This window comes from Prionailurus bengalensis, chromosome E3, assembly GCF_016509475.1.
Source record: "Prionailurus bengalensis isolate Pbe53 chromosome E3, Fcat_Pben_1.1_paternal_pri, whole genome shotgun sequence".
Lineage (NCBI taxonomy): Eukaryota > Metazoa > Chordata > Mammalia > Carnivora > Felidae > Prionailurus > Prionailurus bengalensis.
Window position 1 is genome coordinate 14,961,530 of NC_057357.1, and position 21,374 is coordinate 14,982,903.

Here is a 21,374-nt window from a genome sequence, read left to right on the forward strand (position 1 = left end):
GTATTTGCTGATTCTCGCTTATGGTAGATTGTTCCCTCGTATGTTTGTAATTTTAGATTGTGAGCTCACCTTCTGTGGAGCTTCTGGGTGGGAATTCTGGGTTGCATGTGGATCTCTCCAGTGAGGTTTTTGTTTTGTGGTGTTTTGTTTTTTATCGAAGTATAGTTGACACACAACATTACATAGTGAGGTTTTACTTTTGCTTTTGCCACTCACTCCTGGGTGTCTTCACGCTGGGACTGTGTTTCATGCAAATTTCTAGGCTTGGTGTTTCCTGACCGTGCAGCCAATGTAAGTTAAAATCTCAAACCCTCTTAGGGGCAAGTAATTATGAATTTTCAGAGGACACTTGTTTCAGGCACAGAGCTCAAGAGGAGACAGGCAGGTTTCCTTGGGTTTCCTTGTGATTTGGGCTTTGAGCAGATTCTCTGAAGGCAGACAGTCTACACAGTCGCTGGGCTGAGAGTTGAGGGGACCCAGCGTGGCATCTTCTCTACCGTGTTAGAGCAGGCACCCGCGTTTTCTATATTTCAGCATGCCCAACTCTCGAAAGCAGGTACCATGACTTGTCTAAAAGCGTTGCCGTGAGAATCAGATGGACTCACAAATGTATGTTAAGGTCATGGCCTTGAACCCGCCGTATAGGGAGCAGTCCATCCGTGGTAGCTGTTCTTGGTCTTCCCACTGCGGAGGTGAAGAAAGTCAGACCCAGAAAGAATCAGCCATGGACCGCTGGATGAGGCCCTGTCCCTACTTCATGGTCAGGCCATTATCTGTCTCTCAGAAACCCTCTCATGGGCCCACTTGTTCACATTTGGGTAAATTGGCCTGCCCTTAAACAATAAAAGAGCTGAGGGTTTTATTTTTTTATCTTTTTCTTTTTCTTACATTCTGTCTCAAACTTAGAACAGCGTCCCTGACTTGAGCCTGCAGCGGGAGAGAAAGCCAAGCTGAAAGAGGAGGGACCATCACTGTTTTCATTGATAATGAAGGCAATTTTCCAACGATAAAGAAGGCACAATAAAAGCTATCTCACATAATGGCTTTCATTACCCATTCTCCAGTCTTTGCTAAACAATAGGTTATTAGCCATATGCAATAGGGGCTGAAGCTAATTGTTTTCCCTATTTTTCAAATAAAGAAATGAGTTGTACACAGTGATTTCTTAAGGACACTTCTAGCGCTAATATTCTGTGAATTGATTTAATGGAGAGCACTGTGGAACAGTCAGAAGTTCATGGAGACTGGGAGTTCTTTTCATCTTGGGTTTTCTCGAGTGGTAGAGACACATCCCTGTTTTACTCCAGATGACAACAAGAGCAGCCTTTTCTTACAGCTTTGTGCACGTGGCTTATCTAGGTTCCGTGTCGCCCGTCCCTCCTTTGTCACAGGGGAGGAGGCTGGCTGGTCTAAGGGTTCAGCTTTCGCAGCCATTTTCTCGGTGACTCCGAATCAAGAATTCCCTCAGCCGTTGACCTGCTCATCTGCGACGGGACTGATTCCCACCTGCCTCCTGTACAAAGTTATCGTGAGATTGTAATGAGATGGACACGCTTAGGAAGTGTGGAATCTGGCATAAATGGAAAGGAGGGACAGCTCTGCTGGGGTGTTAGATTGTCTGTTTGGATTATGTGCAGAAAACAGTTAACATAATAGGCCCAACTATTTATTCTCTAAAACCGTTTATTATTTTTTTTAACGTTTATTTATTTTTGAGACAGAGAGACAGAGCATGAACAGGGGAGGGGCAGAGAGAGAGGGAGACACAGAATCCAAAACAGGCTCCGGGCTATGAGCTGTCAGCACAGAGCCCGACACGGGGCTCGAACCCACGGACCGTGAGATCATGACCTGAGCCGAAGTCGGACGCTTAACCGACTGAGCCACCCAGGCGCCCCTAAAACCATTTATTCTTGACACTGAGAAGGTTGGCCCTTGGCTGGCATCTTGGAGTGGCTTCATAAGAGTGGCTTATTTCACCCAAACTGTACAAACAATGTGGTTTATGCCAAGCCCCTGCCTTCCTTCCGGGAGCCTGGAATTTTGGGACCTGTTAGGCAGAAGGTACCTCCATAGTGAACAAAAACGCTGGGTACTGAGTCTGTGGGGGGGGGTCTTCCTGGTAGATGGCATTTCACACATGCTGTCACAGCACTTGGTTGGGGGACATCCTGTCTGACTCCAGTGGGAGAGGATCTTGAGGGCTTGTGCTTGGTTTCTCCGGCTCTGTTTCATGCACCTTCCCTCTGCTGACTTTTCCTTCTCTCCGTTTGCTGTAATAAATCATAGCCATGACTTTGACCATACACCGAGTCCTGTGAATCTTCCCAGTGAGTAAGTAATTTAACCTGAGGGTGATATGAGGGATACTCCGACCCAGAGGCCAGGAGGTCTGTGGCTTGGCCACCGCGTTGCACCGGACTCCCCTATATACCTCATTCTCCCCAGGGCCCTGACCGCACAGACTCAAAAACAGAGACTGTGACTCTCCACAGGGCTAGTGTCTCGGAGAAAGAACAGGAGGCAGTGGGCCTGGCTGAGGCAGGAAGAATGGAGGCTACCAGAGCTGGGAAGATACACATTCTTTAGAGTACGGGGAGGCTCTGAAGTTGAGATGGGACAGGAGGAATCTGCCTGAAGGCTGGCCTGTGCCAGGGGAGGGCCCGACCCACATAGGCCTTGTGGACCACTGCCAGTAGTTCAGTTCTCCCTAAGGCCAGGGTCAGGACCCATCCAAAGGTGACACAGACTGGTGGGGGAGAGAAAACCCCATGGGCTTTGTCTGGGAGAGCTTGGGGTTCAGGTCTTGGTTACACACTTACTAGTGATTTGCTGCTGGGGAAAGGATTTACCTCCTGTGTGCCTCAGTTTCCCCATCTTTCAGTTGGGTATATTAATAGTACCTCCCCATAAGCTGTTGGATGGAGTAAGCGAAATAATGTATGTAAACGCTTAGAACAGCATCTAGGACGTACCAAGTGCTCAATAAAACAGAACTGTCAGAACTATAAGGGGGTTCATGGCAAAACTGTAAATGTAATTGCCCAGGAATCCCTGCCCCTCAAGCCAGGCAGCAGAGGCTTACAGGGCACACAGGGAGAGGTACCCCTGAGCCCATAGAAAAATCACAGCTGCCCAATCAGTCCTACATAAACATGCATCTGTTCTGATTTTCATTCTGTGACTCTTCTCTCTGGGTCTGGATTTGACTGTGACTTCACTTGGACTTTCTGATCTCTTCACTGGAAAACATTTGGAGCCCTGTCTTCTGAACTCTGAACCTGGCAGGGGTACCAGGCGTAACCCAGCCCTGTACGAATGGCCAGCCTCGTGCCTGATCTCCCCGGCTTTCTCTCTGCCAAGCTCCCTCCTCCCACCCAGCTGCTCCCCATGCATCATGAGTCAAAGCTGTTCTTAGTAGCTCATTCCCTCCTGGCTTCTTCTCAAATCTCCCAGTGACAGAATTATTCTGCTCTTTTGGACCCAACTTGATGAGTGTGGATGGCGGAGAGGCAGTGCAGTCATCATAGCTATTAAAGGTGAAAGCGTGCTCTACAGCCGATTTGTGCTGTCCAGGCTCTCCCATTGCTGAATGCCCATGACGGGGAAAAGAGCAATGTGGCCATTTCCCCAGGCCTGGGGCCTGGACGTATGGGTGGGGAGACACAAGACAATGAAAAAGAGAATAATACCCTTGCCAAAGGAATGCTAGGGACAACAGGGACTCTAGGGGTTGAGAGCTGCTGTGCTAAGCTAGTCAAAGGATCCATGGAGGCAGCTGGGCCAAAACTAGCCCCATAAAATACAAGGACTTGAGTGGAAGACAGCAGGGGACTGTCTAAACACAGGGGAAGAAGCACAAATAATCTTGGCCTTTGAGTGAGGAGCAGAGGGTTCAGAGAGGGAGGGGATTCTAGGCAAGTTGAAAAGTTTTCCTGCTGGAAAGCTAAGAAAGGGCCAGATCTCAGTGAGCCTCGAAGGAGCGCTGCCTAGAAGTTTCGAATTCGTCAGGTAGGTGTTGGGGACACCTTGAAACTGAGGCATTGGAGAATGTTCCCAGGCAGAGCCGGCGGGTGTACCTGTGCTTAGAATCCGCGACTCGTCTCTCCTTCCTCATAACAAACACAGCTAGGAAGGAGCAATTTCATTAAGGAAGAAGGCAGCAAGAGTCCTGTTCCTGTAGAGGTTTGCTTAATGACATATGTTACATCTCCTGGTGATTATCAACTCATCAGCCTTCTAAGGAAGTAACCGACAACATTCGCAGTTTATTTCTCCGAGCCAGGGAGTAAATGAGGGTATGTAAGAAATCGCTTTGCTTTTGAGCTCCTGGGAGTTCTGGGTGAAGTCCCTTGGCAGCCTCTGAGCTCTGGTAACCATGTGCCCTCCATGCTTAACTCCTTCCTCATGCCATTATTTCCAGGAGGGCAGGGATGACACAGTTCATGTTTAATGTGGTCTTGCTGTTATTCTAGTGAGTTCTGACACCGCCAGCCTGCTTGACCAGGATTGCCGGCCCTCTGGACACCTGATCCTTTGTTGATCTGACTCTTAAGTGGAATTCCAGAGGCTATTAGACCATGTGGGTTGAGAAGGCGATCGAAGGATCACGGTCCTTCATGAGCCTTTGGCCTTGGCATCTACAAGACCATGAGAACAGATCTTAATGTAAATCTGATTATAATAGAAGATTTAATATGTCTTAGTATACTGAAAAAATATTTCTTTTTCTCCTTGAGTTGTATTAGAAAAAAAGCCCTTTTCTGTCATCCCAGCTTGACATATGCCAGGCCCAGTAGGGGACGGGGAAATGACAAACTCCTGGGAGAATTTTAGAGCAAAAAGAATCCCATCCTGTCACATGGGTTTTCTGGGAGGACAGAAAAAGAGGTGTAGAGGAAAAGCTTGGTAGATTCTCCACAGAAGCATCTAGAAGAGAATATGTGACATTCTCAGCTGTATACTCCCCCTGCTCACTTAATACCATGTTTGAACATAAGGCCCCCTCTCGCCTGTCTTTCAGTGCATAAAACTTAATGTACTTAAAACCAGAATAAGTGGAATGTGACATATGCAAAATAACTACTAACTCAAATGAGTCCTGCCCTAGTTTGAAATTGAGAACAGTGGTTGCTGGTGTTATATTTTTAAATGTAACTTTCTCTACATCATTCAGTATTTTTTAAATGATGTTTTAACAGCTCCATCATGGGCATATGCCAAAATACATTTAAGTGTTTCTCTGTTGGTGGAAATTCAGAAGGCTTTTGTTCTCTGTGACAAATAATGTTTTGATTAAAATTCTTACACAAAAACTTTTTTAAAAAATCATTATTTCTTTTTCTTTCCCCATCAGACTACTTATAAGATTATATCTCCATTTTTTCTTTTTTAATTTCATTGTGATGTGTCTAGGTGTGGATTTCTTTTTATTTTTTCTGCTTGAGATTTGTTGAGCTTTTTAACTCTGTGCGTTGATGTCTTTCCTCAGTTCTGGGATATTCTCAGTCATTACCTCTTCAAATATTGCCTCCGCCCTTTTTTCCTTCTCTTCCAGGATCTCACAAACCTGTGTCAGGCTTTATTGTATTCTTGATATAACCTACCCTCTTTTATGTATTTTTCATCTTTTTGTCTCTCTGTGCTTTGTTTCTGCTAGGTTTCTTCTGACCTATCTTCCACTTTAATAATGCTCTCTTTATTTGTGTCTAATCCGCTATTAAACTATCCATTGAGCTCTTAATTTTAGTTAACCTTTCAGTTCTAGATTTTCTCTTTTTTCTTTTTCAAAACCTGCTGTCTCACTTTTTATATAGTTTCCAATTAACTGCTGAAATTCCTGCTGAATTTCCTGCATGAACTGGCCCTCCACCGTGGTGATGGGGAGAGGTGTCTGGGTTGCAGGCTCTCCTCTGTAACCTTCCTGGGCCTTATTGACGTTTAAGCTTGCTTATTGAGGTTTAAGCTTGCTTAAAACCTTTCTGTTGTCTCTCATTTCTACGAGCTTTACATCTGACATCTTGACCCTAATGCTTCTGCTTATCTTTGATTATGTGTTGGAGAGTGTATTTGAAAAATTTGTTACTGAATGAATTTGAAACCTAGGATGATATTACTTGCCTCTAGGCAGAATTTTTGTTCACTTCTGTCAGGAGCACAGGAGTACAAGTGACCCTGATTCCTTTAATCAAAATTCAAGAGTTGAAGTCCTCTGGGCTACTCAGATGAAATGAAGTAGACTTGTAGCTTATGGGAGGGCAGGCTGATTTCCAGTAGACAGTTACTCTTAGGTCAGCCTTTCATTGTCCTGGCCAAAAATAGAAGGTGGTTTATCAGGTTGCCTATCATGGTGGGCCCTGACATCTATCTTTTAACTCCCTGGTCTTTTGAGGCTGCCATAATAAATGCAGCCCCTCTTTCTGTACTAGTACATAGCTCTGGGCAGAAGCAAACCTAGTGTTGGGATTCTCTCCCTTTATTCCAATCTCGGCTAGATCTCAACTCAATACTTTACATCTTGTTCATCTGTAATGGTTTCATTACAATTCGAAAGTTGTAACCCAGTGTTTTCTCATTGGTTTTAGTTGGAAAGTTGTCCAAATCACGTAATCCAACGTTCTCAGAGGCGGAAATCATTATTACTCTCTGGGATAAATTCATAGGCATGGGGTTTCTTTTTTTAAAATTTTTTTTTCAACGTTTATTTATTTTTGGGACAGAGAGAGACAGAGCATGAATGGGGGAGGGGCAGAGAGAGAAGGAGACACAGAATCGCAAACAGGCTCCAGGCTCTGAGCCATCAGCCCAGAGCCTGACGCGGGGCTCGAACTCCGGGACCACGAGATCGTGACCTGGCTGAAGTCGGACGCTTAACCGACTGCGCCACCCAGGCGCCCCGGCATGGGGTTTCTACACGTGAGACATATACACTGTGACAACTTGTGCGACATTTTGCCAAATTACTTCCCAGAAAAGTTGTTTTTCTTATAAGACTCCTTTGTTCTTTCCTCTCCTAGTTTTCTGTTGGTGTCTTAGAGTCCGTTCACTCTTCTAAGTGCTCCAAATCCTGTAGCAAGTTTTAAATTGTGGTTGCACGTCAGATGTGGAAAACGTTGACTTTGTTTTTCTGTATTTGAATTCAACTTGATCTCTAGTCCCCATATTCACTGATGATGAAAAAGAAAACTCATCTTGTTGTCTGAAGGAAATTCAGTTTCTTTGAATTTAAAACTGCATTCTCTGAAGTCATTTGCTCCCTTAAATCATGATTAAATGGGCTGTTCTATGTAAGCACTGCTCTTTCCCATCAAAGGGTCTTCCTCTCCTTCTTCCCCTCTTGAATAACTCCTAGGAGCAAGCATGAACTAGCCCTCCACCGTGGTGATGGGGAGAGGTGTCTGGGTAGCAGGCTGTCCTCTGTAACCTTCCTGGGCCTTGTTGACATGTCTCATCCCTCTCATACGTGTTTTATCCCCTATTCACTGCTGATACCCCTGGTCCTGGTCCTGAACCCCAGGCACAATATCTGCATATTCCATGCCCTCCATTTCCCTGACTCCCTTGATCTAGCCTTTTGCTACCATTCCTCTGGGAAATGAGGGAGCATCAGGATTTCCGGCAAGTCAGGAGCTAGCTGTGGGCACTGGAAACACTATTTTAAGTCTTCTGTCTGCCTAAACATCACTCGACCATCTCTGCCCTACGGCCTGGCTATTCTGCAAGGCATTCTCCCTCCTGCAGAGTGCTAGGCAGTGTTGGGACGAAGAAATTCTCTTTTCCTTTCAAAGTCCTTCTAGCTGGACTAAGAACAAAATTAACAGGAGATATTCACAGGAGAAAATCAAGTTTAGTTTTGTACCTATGGGGAATCCACAAGGACAAGAAATTCTAAAGACATTGAGGCAACACGAGGCTTCTAGGAGCTAAGGAGAGTGGTAGGGGGCCTGAGGATACAAAGGGGAGGAAGACCACTAGCAGGAAGGAGAGAGGCGCTGTTTGGAAAACAAAGGTTGCCCTATTATGCAGATACATTGTTTTAGGTAAGGAGGAATCTCTGTTAATAGCTCTCATCCTCAGGATCCACGTATGAGTGAAAACATACGGTATCTGTCTTTCTCTGCCTGACTTATTTCACTTAGCATAATACCCTCCAGTTCCATCCACGTTGCTACAAAGGGCCAGATTTCATTCTTTCTCATTGCCAAGTAGTATTCCATTGTATAGATAAACCACATCTTCTTTATCCATTCATCGGTGGATGGACATTTAGGCTCTTTCCATCATTTGGCTATTGTTGAGAGTGCTGCTATCAACATTGGGTTACAAGTGCCCGTATGCATCAGCATTCCTGTATCCCTTGGGTAAATTCCTAGCAGTGCTGTTGCTGGGTCATGGGGTAGATCTACTTTTAATTTTTTAAGGAATCTCCACACTGTTTTCCAGAGAGACTCTTAAATACTGAGAACAAACTGAGGGTTGATGGAGGGTGGGGGAGAGGGGAAAGTGGGTGATGGGCATTGAGGAGGGCACCTGTTGGGATGAGCGCTGGGTGTTGTCTGGAAACCAATTTGACAATAAATTATATATATATAAAAAATAGCTCTCATCCTGGTACAGGCTGTCTTTTCCAGTGTAAATTTAGGCAGTTGAGAAGGAGGCAAAGTTTTTTTCCTGAATCTGCTGGGTTTTTATTGCCTTTGACTCAAAATAATCATCACACTAAAGTGGCCCATCTTGGAGTAGCCTGTCTTTAACCCTTAGGCAGCAAGCAAAACTTTTGCTTTCCTAGGTTCAAATCTATTTGCAGAGTTTCTCTCCCCACACCCGGACTCCCAACCGAGTGGTAGGACTAAACTAACCACCGCTCAGAGGAGGCCTGGCTTCAGGTCTGTCTCCCTTTCTCCGCTCTCTACGGACTTTGCCCCCAACCCACAAAGAAGTAGCCTCTCTTTGGGATTGGAAAGATTCCATCTGCCAGTGGTTCTAGACCCCGGTCGCATGCCCTTTTGAATCGAATATGGATGTAGATCAGTTGAATCCAAGTGTCTGGGAGTGAGCCCAAGCACAGGTCGTTTATGAGTGCTCCCCAGGTGATCCCAAAGTGAGCCAGCGTTGAGACCCATGGCCATGTCACAACCTCCATCTTGTCTTTGCCTGATATTTCAAAGGAGGTTCAGATTCAGAAAACATCTTTCTCCAGCGCATGGCTAATGCACTTAAAATCCTGATTTCAAGACTGTGTCGGAAGTTAGTTTCAAGAGTCAGTTTTACAGTCACAACTGAAAATTAACACTTCTTTGCTTCTTTTCATCTTAGTTCTGACAGTCTTTACTCATCTCAAAGCTATGACTGCCTCTGGATGAAAGTGAAGCCAGAATAGAAAAGCATACTCATATATTTCAAAATACATATTTAAAAATTTTTTTTTCAACGTTTTTTATTTTATTTTTGGGACAGAGTGAGACAGAGCATGAACGGGGGAGGGGCAGAGAGAGAGGGAGACACAGAATCGCAAACAGGCTCCAGGCTCCGAGCCATCAGCCCAGAGCCCGACGCGGGGCTCGAACTCCCGGACCGCGAGATCGTGACCTGGCTGAAGTCGGACGCTTAACCGACTGCGCCACCCAGGCGCCCCTCAAAATACATATTTTATTTGCCTGCTTCCTTATAGCTACTTTACTGCTAATCTAACCATAAACAAACAAGGCCATCAGAAAGCTATGTTCTTACTTTGACCTCATTTTGGCCCTGAAAACAATTGTCCTCATCTTATTATACTTGGATAAATGCTGTGGGCCGATGCCGAAGAGTGTTTTAAGAAACAGAAATGTGGAGCGTGTGGTGTTACTAAAGTAGTGTTTTGAGGGGACGGTTGACCAAGTTCCTCAGTGGAGAAGTTTGGGCGGGGCGGGGGGGGCGGGGACTTAGGGGCCAAGTGTCTGTACTTGTCTTTTAAAAATATTTTAGGGGGCGCCTGGGTGGCGCAGTCGGTTAAGCGTCCGACTTCAGCCAGGTCGCGATCTCGCGGTCCGTGAGTTCGAGCCCCGCGTCGGGCTCTGGGCTGATGCCTCGGAGCCTGGAGCCTGTTTGCGATTCTGTGTCTCCCTCTCTCTCTGCCCCTCCCCCGTTCATGCTCTGTCTCTCTCTGTCCCAAAAATAAATAAAAACGTTGGAAAAAAAAATTAAAAAAAAAATATTTTAGACACTGCAGATGATTCCAGTGTTTGCAATGACTGCCAGAAAGCCTGTGCTGCATTTCTGGCACACCTTTATTAAGCGTCCGTTACGTATGTTAAGCTCACCCTTGGCATTATCTTATTCTGCTCATTTCCCCTTTGCTCTGTGTCGCCATTTAGTTCTAATTGTATTTTATCCCACAGTGCCCGCATTTCTATAGGATGGCCTCAAACCTTCTCAGAAAGATTCTCTACCTCCTTTAGTAGGGGGGAAAAATGATTTTCCTTTTACCCTTCTAGGTTCTTGGCTGAGGTCCCCCCTGTTATAAAAAGATTCATAGGAGAAAAACAAATGTAAGTTTAATAACATGTATGCCTTCTAGATAGATGGGAGAGAGCAAGGAAAATTGAGTAACTTCCCAAGATGGCCCAAACCACCACCCTAAACACCATCATCAGCTAAACACAAAAGAAATATGGTGCAGAGAAGGGAGGTCTGTCAATGGTGGGGCGGGGGGGGGGGTAACCAGAAAAAGCACAGTCAAACAAGGGTAAGGTTTATTATGGTGATTTAAGTGGGTGTCTTCTCTATTGATAAGAGTTTCCTTCTCTTCCTGGTACAGAGACGGGGACACCCTTACAAATGGAGCTTTCCCTTATAAATGGAGATTTCTCTTTCCCGAAGGGTAGGTTTTCAGAGTTTCTCCTGTGTCTGCTGTTTCTTAAAGATAACCAGCTCAAGGTAATCCTTGCGCCAAAGAGGCATATTTGGGGCGGGCAAATTACGCGCCCTCTCACTTTCTTTGCAGAGAACAAGGTGTGTTGCCAGCCTGGGTGTGCACTTTTGAGTGTGCGGCCCAAAGCCTTCATCAGATTTGCTCTGACATCGGCCCTGGTGTCTGGAGGGATGCTCATCCATCTTTTAAGTCTTTCTCTCCCCAAGTCCCTTATCTGTCCTTTTCAAAGTTACCTTTCTTCCAGTCACCTGGTACCACGCGGCCCCACATGGAGTCTCTACTTCCCTCCAGGCCTCATGTTCTAGGACAGAGTTCAGTAAACTTTCTCTCTAAAGGAACCGAACAGTAAATATCTTAGGCTCTATAATCCAAAAGACAAATTCAAGGCTATTACATAGATGCCTACAAAGAAGAGGAAAGACCAATTTCCACAAATATTTTACCGATGAAATCCAAGCTGTAACAATCATGAGTACAAGTTTTTGGAGTTCATGTCTACTAATGAGGATAATGGAATTTTTGTCGGGGGGAGGGGTAACATGTTGCCGGTGTTCTCACCCGCACGTCCGTATGTGCATCTATAAACAGCATTCTTGGCTCTCGGGTTGGACAAAAGCGGGCGGTATGATGTGCTGACCCCTGTTCTAGACCTTTCTTCTTTTTTTCTCTTCCCCAAACATTCACCCAACCTGTATTTTATCTCACAAGGTAGCTAACCAGACCCTTAAATACACACATATATGAAGTGTTGATGGCTGATAATGGCTTAATGCGTTACCGCTTCTTTAGAAACTTTGTGCTTTTGCAAAAATTGTCTTCAAAGGATTATTTGCAAATCGATTTCCCGAAGCCTACAGAAAATGTGATTAGCAAAGAGCCAAAGTGTTATGCTGAGAAGATTACTTGGAGGAAACATCTTACTAGAGAGTTTTGATGTGGTCTTTGTTTTAATAAAACAAGCCCGGGCAAAATCAGCCAGCCAAGGAAATGCTTTTGGAACTGGCAACTTCAATCCCCGCTGGCATTTTCTGCATCTGTGAAAAATCACACTCCAGAGAGATGAGCCTTTCCTTTATCCTCCACAAGGAAAGGCTCTTAATACCCAGACAGTTCACTTCCCAATCTGGAAGAAGTTGTTGTTTCCGTGTGAATTATCTCCTCGGCAACAAAAGGGAAAAGTGCTGCCTCCATTTAACAGCGAATCACTGGCCTCTGGGTCCGATTTTCTCGTGAGATATCTGTGCGCCGGATACAGCATTTGCTTTTTAAAAAGGCAGCGTGGTCCTTACCCTTTTGGTATTTGTATGTATAGCAGAGGCAAATGGAACTCTGAGTATTAAATTACTGTACTGTGCCAGTTGAGAATTCTATGCAAGCCAGCCAGCTCCTTCCCCCAAATTGTATTTTTAGTGCGTAGCAGCTGCAAGTTCCCAGAAATCTTCCGAGCGGGACCACTTACCCCACCCGGTGCGAGAGCTCTTAGCTGCTGCCTGTTTTTGGTGATCTTGTTTGGGAGACAGCCGGGATACCTAGGAGGGGGTGGGGTCAGACACACCACCAGGTTGCTCCTGGCTCTGCGCTTACCGTGCGCGTGTCTGCCCTTGACCAGTTCACCTGACCCCTAACCCCCGATTCCTCGGCTGGAAACTGGGACGAGTAGTATCTACCAACGAGAGCTGCTCTGAGGGTCAGGGACAACTGGATTGTCCCAGCGCAGCATCGATACGTCCGTTTTCTCGGCACGGGGCGTTGTTGGCCTGGATGGTGTGCTCAGTTCTCCTCCCCCATCCCTGCTCTGTCCTTTGGTCACTTGAGCACATCGGCCTCTGTGCCATGGGGTGGCCGAGGAAGGGCGACATCCACGTGAGACACCCCTTCTGCGTGTGAGGAACCGGTGTCAGAGTCCTCGTCATTTGAAAGAAAGGCACTGGAGTAAGTACATTGCGATTAAGCAAGCTGTCTATTGCTGAAGAAGTTGACAAGATCACCCAAATACCCAGGGCTGGTGGTACCCTGGGAACGAGACTTGCGGAAATTCTTCGAAGGATAACCCCAGGGGTGGCGTAGAGTTTTCTAGGCTTTTCCTGCAAACGGGGTCTTGGCGTCAGAAGGTGCTCCGCAAACAGACCTGGCCGTCAGCTAAAGCAGAGCTGGGACCAATGAAAATGGCAGGTGTTTGAGTCTGAGGACCGAGGAAGGTGAGGCAGGCCAGCTGGAATCATGAGAGGAGAAAACAGGGTGAGCCCTGGATCCCTGACTCACGAGCCACGAATTTGGAGACGTGGCCACCAGAGATGGGGGCCAGGGGGCAGCTGGGACCTATGAAAGCAGCAGTGGGTATGAGGCAGGCAGGAGCAGATATCTCAGCTCTAATACCCTCCGCGGTGACCAAGATCGCGAGCCACGCCGTGACATGCACGCACCCTGGTAGGAGTAGTCACTGCAAATCAGGAGACCGAGGGGCAGAAGAAAGACCCTGGCCAGTGGGGGCCTTCCTTCTGAAAACAGCACATCACCTAGTCCCACGGGCCACAGATCAGCAGAGTCTCTGTTTTCTAGCACCTTCTTTCCCCTCTACCCCTGGAGCCCGCTCTTCCCCTGGTGCCTGCCCTTCCCCCTCCAGTGGCCTCGCTCACCAATGATAACAAGGGTACCGTACTGCAACCACGAAACGTTTTTACTAAGAGCCCACTACCAAAAAATCGTGTTTGCTTGCTCACTAGGACAGCACCTACAGAAGTCCTCAGGACTTCGCCTAACATAAAAAATTCATTTTTTTTTTTTTAAGAAAGAAAGACGTGTGCTTTGAAGGGCGGGTAGGATTTGGATGGATGGAGGTGGTCCCAGGGAGGGCAGTTCAGAAGAAGGGACACACCATCTGAACAACGAACAGCCCAGAGTCGGCAGGCCGTCGCATCTGTGGGGCATGTGGCTGGGACGGTACTGAGGAGGACTTGGGAGCGAAGGATGAGCCCGCCCTCAACCGAGGAGAGAATAGGGAGCCAATGAAGAGGTGTGGAGTGGGGGGGGGGGGGGAATACCTACAACCCAGACGGACCCGTTGGCCCTTACGAGGAGAGGAAGTGTGGACGCTGAGAAGGCTTTGCATTTGGCGGACATTCTCCCTTCCGCCTCCCTCTCAGCTGGAACCGTTGTATGTGTTGCACATCTTCTGTGCGACAGCAACAATAAAAGTGATTATTTTTAATTTCTGTTCTTCTCCTCTGTAATAGAGCTATTAGACTTTGGCAGATCCCTTAATATGATTATCATTTTTGAATGATTCTGAATGGAAATGTTTGCACTAATGGTGGTAATCACGGTTGAGTCTGAAGAACTTCACGTTCCGGGATCCTGTCCGCCCCGAAGCGCAGTCGGCTGTGGCCGGCAAGGCCGGGCAGGTGGAGGAGACCAGAGGGGAAGCGGGGCAAGGTTCGCCTCTTGGTTCTCAGTGGAAGGCCGGGTCTGGCTAAGCCTGCCACCCCTGGGGCAGCTCCCAGGTGGGGCTGGAAGATGGGCTGCTATAGCGGAGACCTGCTTCTCCCCGGGCGGAGCCCCAGCGGCTCATCAGCGGCCAGGCGGTTCCAGAATTCAATTTTTTGAGGTGGGGGGAGGGGCAGAGAGAGGGAGAGAGAGAGAGAGGGAGACACAGAATCCAAAGCAGGCTCCAGGCTCCGAGCTGTCAGCACAGAGCCCGACGCGGGGCTCGAACCCACAAACCGTGAGATCGTGACCTGCGCCGAAGTCGGACGCTTAACTGGCTGAGCCACCCAGGCGCCCCGGGTAGTTCCAGAACTCAAAGCAGTTGTCCCGCTGACCTCACCAGCAATGCCGGCCTGCCTGGCGGGGGGGGTGGGGGGGGGTGGGGAGACCCAGTTCGATGTTGGCCACCTGCCGGGAGCCTTGCGCTGCCCCCAGCACTGTGGTCTTTGCTTCGCGGAGGCCGCCTCTGGTTCCGGCCTCCCTCGTCCACTGTCCTGTCAGGTGCACCTCGCGAGAGAGCCGAGACGTGGAATGGCGTGCTCTCTCTTCTTGACACACCATCAGGTTTCTCACCGTGACCTTTCGGGGACCTTTCCACATGCTGCCACCAACGAAAACGGTCACATATTTGTTCCACGTCTGCATTTCCTTAGGGCCGGGCACCTTGCCTTTCACCTTCAGCTTCTGACAGCCACCCAGGATGCATACAGAGGCCTGCTTTCCCATGGCCATGGGCCCTGGTGCCACCCTGGCCCGGTTTCAGCGAGGAGGCCCTAAGGGACCTCTCAGTTCTGCTGCGAAGGATCCTGGGGCTTCTGGTAGCGAACCTAGCCGAGTGTGCTGAACAGAGCTGTGACCAGCAGAGAGGGGCCCCGGAGCGGCTCATACTGTGAATTCCCTCCTTGCCACCACGCGTGAAAAATCTCATCCAGATAAAGCCAGTTACACTAAAATATCATGCGGCTTGACAGGGAAAAATGTTTCCCAAAGGGCAATGCGAGAGGGATCTGGAGGGAACAAGCAGCCCGTCTACCTTCCGTGACAGCGAACGTTTCGTGCTTTGACGCCCTCCCTCCCCCGCTCCTTCCTCCGCGTGTCTTCCTCCTTCTCTCGGTCTTCTCCGTTCTGCGCCCCTCCCTGTCAGCCCCAGCTGTGGCACACGCCCCTGCTGTCCTCGGCTTCCGGTCCAGGTAAGCAAGCCAGCATGTCCCAGAGATGTCACGGAGCCCTTCCCCAGCAGGGGCGGCTCAGCTCTGTTAGATTCATTCGTTTATTCAACAGTAGACAGCGGGCGCCTGCTCTGTGCCAGCAAGGGCAGTAGGTCCTGGGAACAAACAAATTAGAGGGACAACTTGATGGCTCTGGGGGAGATGGCCCCACGGGATAGGTCTGCTGGCACCAACACAAATTCCTAAGTCCCTTCTCTGTAAACCTGGTTCCATGATCCTGGGCCGCACTCAGGGATCTGCATTTTCTTTCTTGCTTTCTTTCTGTCCGTCTCTCTCTCTTTTTTTTAATGTTTATTTATTTTTGCAAGAGAGAGAGAGAGCGTGTGAGTGCAGCAGGGGAGGTGGGGAGGGGGGGACAGAGGATCTGAAAGTGGGCTCCATGCTGATAGCACAGAGCCTGACTCGGGGCTCGAACTCACGAACCGTGAGATTGTGACCTGAGCCTAACTCAGACGCTCAACAGACTGAGGTCTGCCCTAGGAATCTGCATTTATCTAAAGAGCCGTCCTGGTGATGCTGGTGCCCCTGGGCCAGTCTCAGAGAAACATTCTTTCGCCCATGGGGTTGTGCCCAGAGCCACCCGTCCAAGCGAGTCTGTTGACTGACTGTGCCATCTGATGTCGGCTGCCTTGCTTGCCCTCGAGGGGTTAGAAAGTACAGCATCTTGGAGCAGGAGTTCATTACACGTGTCTGTGAAGGTTGGGAACTTGGCGATGCTGAGCACGGGCTTTGGGGAGATTGCCTTAGCATACCCGAATTTCTTGATGTGCTCAGCACTTGCTCTCAAAATTGAGGTGGCCCGGGTGCTGCCTCATGTTCCCCCCTCCTCTGCAGACCCCTGCACTTGGCTGCACTTCTCCAAGTTGCTGGCATTTCTCTATCACTGGGTGGGGGGGGGGACCCTGGCTTTTAGCTCTCCCGGAATGACCCTCCCCTGCAGTTTGCCCCTCCTGGCTGTGTGATAACACATCCTCCACCCCCCCTGCCTCCCCCCCCCCCCCACCGATGGTAAGTAGGAGGAGACAGCCTGTGTTATCATCACTGGTTGCAAAGAACAGAAAACTATCTAACACGGTTTGAGTCAAGGAGGTAGAACAGAATGACGCGGGGGGTCCCACATGACCCAGGGGCGGAGAGCAGAGCCCGGGCCTGTCAGCTGATGGGAGGCCAAAGTCATTAGGCAGTCCCTTGCCAGGGCCTCACACCCCCACCGGACGTCCGCGTCCTGCCTCTGCACAATCGTGCACTTAGGCGGTGGCCCCTGCAGCTGCCCCAAAGTGGCGCCCTGAGTCCTACAGACGAATGAGACCAGCAGCCTCCTGATTCCAAGCCTCAGGAATACCGTGATTCGGTGGACCCAGTTTGGGGTTTGGTGCGCATTCCCGGTTTAGGTCACTGAGCGCGGGGAGGGTGGGCCCGCAAAGTGCTTTTCCATTCTGGGGTGGGGGGCGGTCAGCTGCCTCTCCCTGAGGGGCGCGGGGCTGGGAGAAAATGAGCAAGTGACGTGCTTCCTTTCCCTGGTGTAGCGGGCATGGCAGAGGGTGGCGCCCCATATATAGAGGTGTGATTGGCATATGATTTGTGGAGACAACATTATGGATGGGCCTCACAATGAGAGGGCAAAGGAACAGCATTCACGGAGCCCCTCCTGTATGCCGACTGTATCTCTTTTCACAGCAGTACTCTGTAGGGACTTCTCTGGGATCCAGAGCACTCCGTTAACATCCCATAAGTACGGTTTCCAGTGGGGTGGTGCCAACATTCACACCAGGCTGATCAACTCCGAGCACTGATTTTTCCAGTGTTCCAGCAAAAAATGTTTGCTTAATAAATGGCTGTAATGAAAAGAGTAACAACCGAGGGATGTTCCATGGAGTCGGAGGTCTGGACATTAAGGTGAGAGTCAGGTTCAAAACCAGGAGCCACTGAAGATCTGACATTGAGGTTTATGGTTCAGCTCAAGAGAATTCCATCGAATTAATACTTCCTGGTGGCCCCAGTGGGGTTTCACCTGCCTGCCTGTCTCTTTTCTCAAGGAAAGCATCTCAACAGCATCTCTGGCCTTTGACAGTGTGGGCGTTTGCCGGCTCCTCTCCGAAGACTTTTCTGGAGAGTACAGTGCAGCAGAAGGGCCACGGTCAAGGACTTTGAAGTTTGATGGGTCCTCAGCCCTACCCTGTGACTCAGGTCACCAAATATCCACGGGCCTCAGCTCTTCCGTGGCGATGGCCCCACCTTCTTCCCAGGGCTGTGGAGGTTTTTAAATGAGACGGTGCTTGAAGAGAGGGCTTTGCCCTTGTGCTTGAGGCTCCTTAATTGCTTAATAAATGGCTGTGATGAAAATAGTAACATTAATCATAGTACGTAATATTATTAGTATATAACAATATTAATTTGTTATTAGACTTAGAGTTGCTTGAACACGGGAAGTATGTTGTGTCTTTCTCTCCCTGCTACAGCACTGGTAAGAGGCCTTAGATATGGTAGGTGGGAGAAAATATTTGCTGAATGAATTTATTATACGGGGTACCCATAAAGTCTAGAAGCAGAGGCGAAAGGGCAGAGTCCGGGATCGGCTGGTATGACCCCGCAGTACACGATGTAATACTATATAATACCAGACAATATGTAATGTAATGCCGTCTGCCCTTAGAAAGCGTGGTTCTGTGCTTCATGGGGAATTGCAGTGAACGTGGTAGATTAATACCACAATCCTGTCAATTCCGCACATACGTCCTTGATATTTTGCTTCAGACGGTGTCTGTCTCTGATTTTCGGTGAGCCAACTCGTGCCTTCGGCCTGCCCTGGAAGACAGAATGAAGGGGATCGATAGATACAAAAATAAAGACTGAGTCTTTGTTTCCGGACTTGATGGTCACGGGCCACCCTGCTGATCCTTTTCGTCTTTCCTGCTGGGCATCCCCTTCTCGGCGGGCGGAGGCAGTCTCTCTGTGGGCACCAGTGGCCTCCTGGATGAGTCTTCTCCCTTCTCGTTCCTCACCTCTGAGCTTCTCCGTAGCTGCCCAGGGATGCGCATCCCGTCACATGGCTGTTGCCAGACATACCATGAGAATCGTTCCCGTGTTTGCAGACCCCACATGTCATGGGAGCCCATCCTGTGCAAGCCACCCAGAAGCTTGGTTGTCGCTAGGTGGTTTGGGTCCCCGAGTTGGTCTGAAGCTCAAACAGAGCTTTATGCAAAGAGGGCGTGTGGGAATCGAGGATTTCAGGGGAGCTACTTGATCTGCCGGAGTGAAATCCAGCACCTGTTGTGATGGCTTCTGGTTTTGTCACCTGAGTGGCTTCAGCTCCCCCTTTTTTCTTCATAGAGACGTAATTACCATATAACGCTGTGTAAAGCGTACATGTTGACTTGATACATTTATACGTTGCAGTATATTATATATTGCATATAATATTATATATTGCATTATATATTGCATATATATTGCAATATTATATATTGCAATATGATTACCACCACAGCATTAGCCAACCCCTCTGTCACATCACGTAATTATCATTTCATTTTGTGGTGAAAACATGGAAGATCTAATCTCTTAGCATCTTTGAAGTATATGGTACAGTATGCTTGACTATAATCACAATGCTGTGCATTCGATCTCAGGAACATACTCATCTTGCGAGTTTAGACCCTTTGACCAGCATATCCCCCACCCCACCCCCAGCCCCTGGCAACTACCATTCTACTCTTGGTTCCTCTGAGTCCACACATAAGAGACATCCTACGGTGTTTGCCTTTCTCTGTCTGACTTCTCTCACTTAGCGTGATGCCCTCAAGGTCCACCCGTGTTGTTGCAAATGGCGGCATTTCCCGCTTTTCCATGGCCGAATGATACGTCGGCTGACTGTGACTTCGTTCTCTCTCCTGCAGGACACCAGCCATGATTGGCTGCTCCTTCGTGGTCAACAGGAAGTTCTTTGGTGAAATCGGTCTCCTTGACCCTGGCATGGATGTGTATGGAGGAGAAAATATCGAACTTGGAATCAAGGTTTGTGCATGGCATCCTTTCCCCCTGGTTTATTCGTGTTTGTGAGCACTGCCGCCTGATCGTCCTTCGTGTGTGTTTTAAAGCTCCTTTAGCTGGTGAGTGGCAGGATCGTTCACCCATCCCCCGCTCCTGAGGATGTGCCAGCCCGGCTGTCCCAGGGGGAACATGGGGAACCCTGGGCTTTCCCTTCTCCAAAGGTTGAACGATGTGTTTCACGCCTTGGTGACCCAGCTTGGACCTGAGCCGCAGAATTCGGTTCCCACATCCACCCAGTTTTGATTCTTCCCTTAAATGTTTCTTAAATTCAACTGTCTCCTTAAGTAGTATCCTATCGTATACATGTCGACGATTCAGGTACCTCATGGAATCATAAGATACCAGAAGAGAGAAGGACCATGTTCTGTGGGACCCTTCCTTTCCTTAGAAATGCTTCTAAGGGGGAGGTTAGGGAAGGGTAATGATAGAACATTACCCAGATCAGCTTCACTGTTAAGATATTTTGGATACAGTTGACCCTCCAACAACGTGGGTTTGAGTTGCACGGGTTCACTTACATGCAGACTTTTTTTCGATAAATACAGTACAGTGTTGTAAATGTATTTTCTCTGCCTTAGGAGTTTCTTAATCAGGTTTTTTCCCCTCTGGCTTCCTTTGTTGTAAGAATACGGTATTAATACACATAACACAAAATATGTGTTAATCGGCTGTGTACATTATTGGTAAGGCTTCCGCTCAGCAGTAGGCTGTGAGTAGTTAAGTTTCTGGAAAGTCAGGGCTTGTACATGGATTTTCAACTGCACGCAGGTGGGTGGTCAGTGCCCTGAACCCCTGTGTTGGGTCAGTTGTACTGTGTTTTGCTCAAGATTTTCTTTGAAAAGCGAATTCCAGTGTAGAAAAAATAAAAGTTGAACACACTGATGCATTCCGACCTCTTTGTTTTAGAGTGAAGTCCAATGAACCCCAGCCAGGGGTTTGGCTTGGGTGGCTCCTTGAGGACCCAGTAACCACTGAACTGGTATGTCTTCTTCCATACCACAAAGAGCAGGTGGTCTTTGTGTCCCTAGCTGGAGCCTCTGTGCCCACTGTCCTTTGTCCTGACCCTTTTCATGCCTGAGCCCCTGGGAATCAGGCTTGTTAGAAACAGCTCAGGACACAATACGAAGTTTTTAAATATATTGACTTTCCTTTGCTTTCCTCTTCTGCATTCCCATTTTTGTTCTACCAGGCGGACACTCAGTCTGGATCCCCTCCCCTCCTCAAAGCCTGCTCTCTATTTGACTCTCTCATCCCTCACTGCCCAATACCTTCCGCCAGCCCCTCGTCTGTACTGGATCCCCCTTTGTGGGACAAAAGGCGTCATGCCCTCATGATGTAATGACCTCCTGGGATACATGAGTGAAAGGGGATGGTGAGGACGTTCCCTGGATCCTAAAATCGTCCCCTTTTGGAGACTGCAGACTCTTCCTGTGCTGTCAATGTCAGCCTGGGTTCTTTCCTCGATGGAATTTGCATAGGATTTCTTTGTAAAGCCCAGCAATTAAAACGCCTATGAATATGATATTATAGCGAATACATTTGTCATTCATCCGTTTGGAATTTAATTGAAGGAAAAGATCTGGACCCAGCACGATGAACTTGGCCTGTGACTCAAACCTCTACCCGTCCTGTTCCCGTCCATTTCTCCTTGTTCTGTTCTGCTGCTTTGTTTTTTCTTTTCTTTTCTTTTTTGTTTTAAA

The 21,374-nt window shown here is 48.2% G+C and overlaps 1 protein-coding gene across 1 annotated transcript in view; it reads left to right on the forward strand.

The window, feature by feature from the left end:
• The window catches only part of GALNT17 (polypeptide N-acetylgalactosaminyltransferase 17), a 451,305-nt gene that overhangs the window by 317,320 nt on the left and 112,611 nt on the right, over window positions 1-21,374 (forward strand). The window contains exon 6 of the mRNA XM_043559874.1: window positions 19,521-19,638. Coding sequence (XP_043415809.1) covers window positions 19,521-19,638 — 118 coding nt within the window. The remainder of the gene's footprint in view (window positions 1-19,520; window positions 19,639-21,374) is intronic.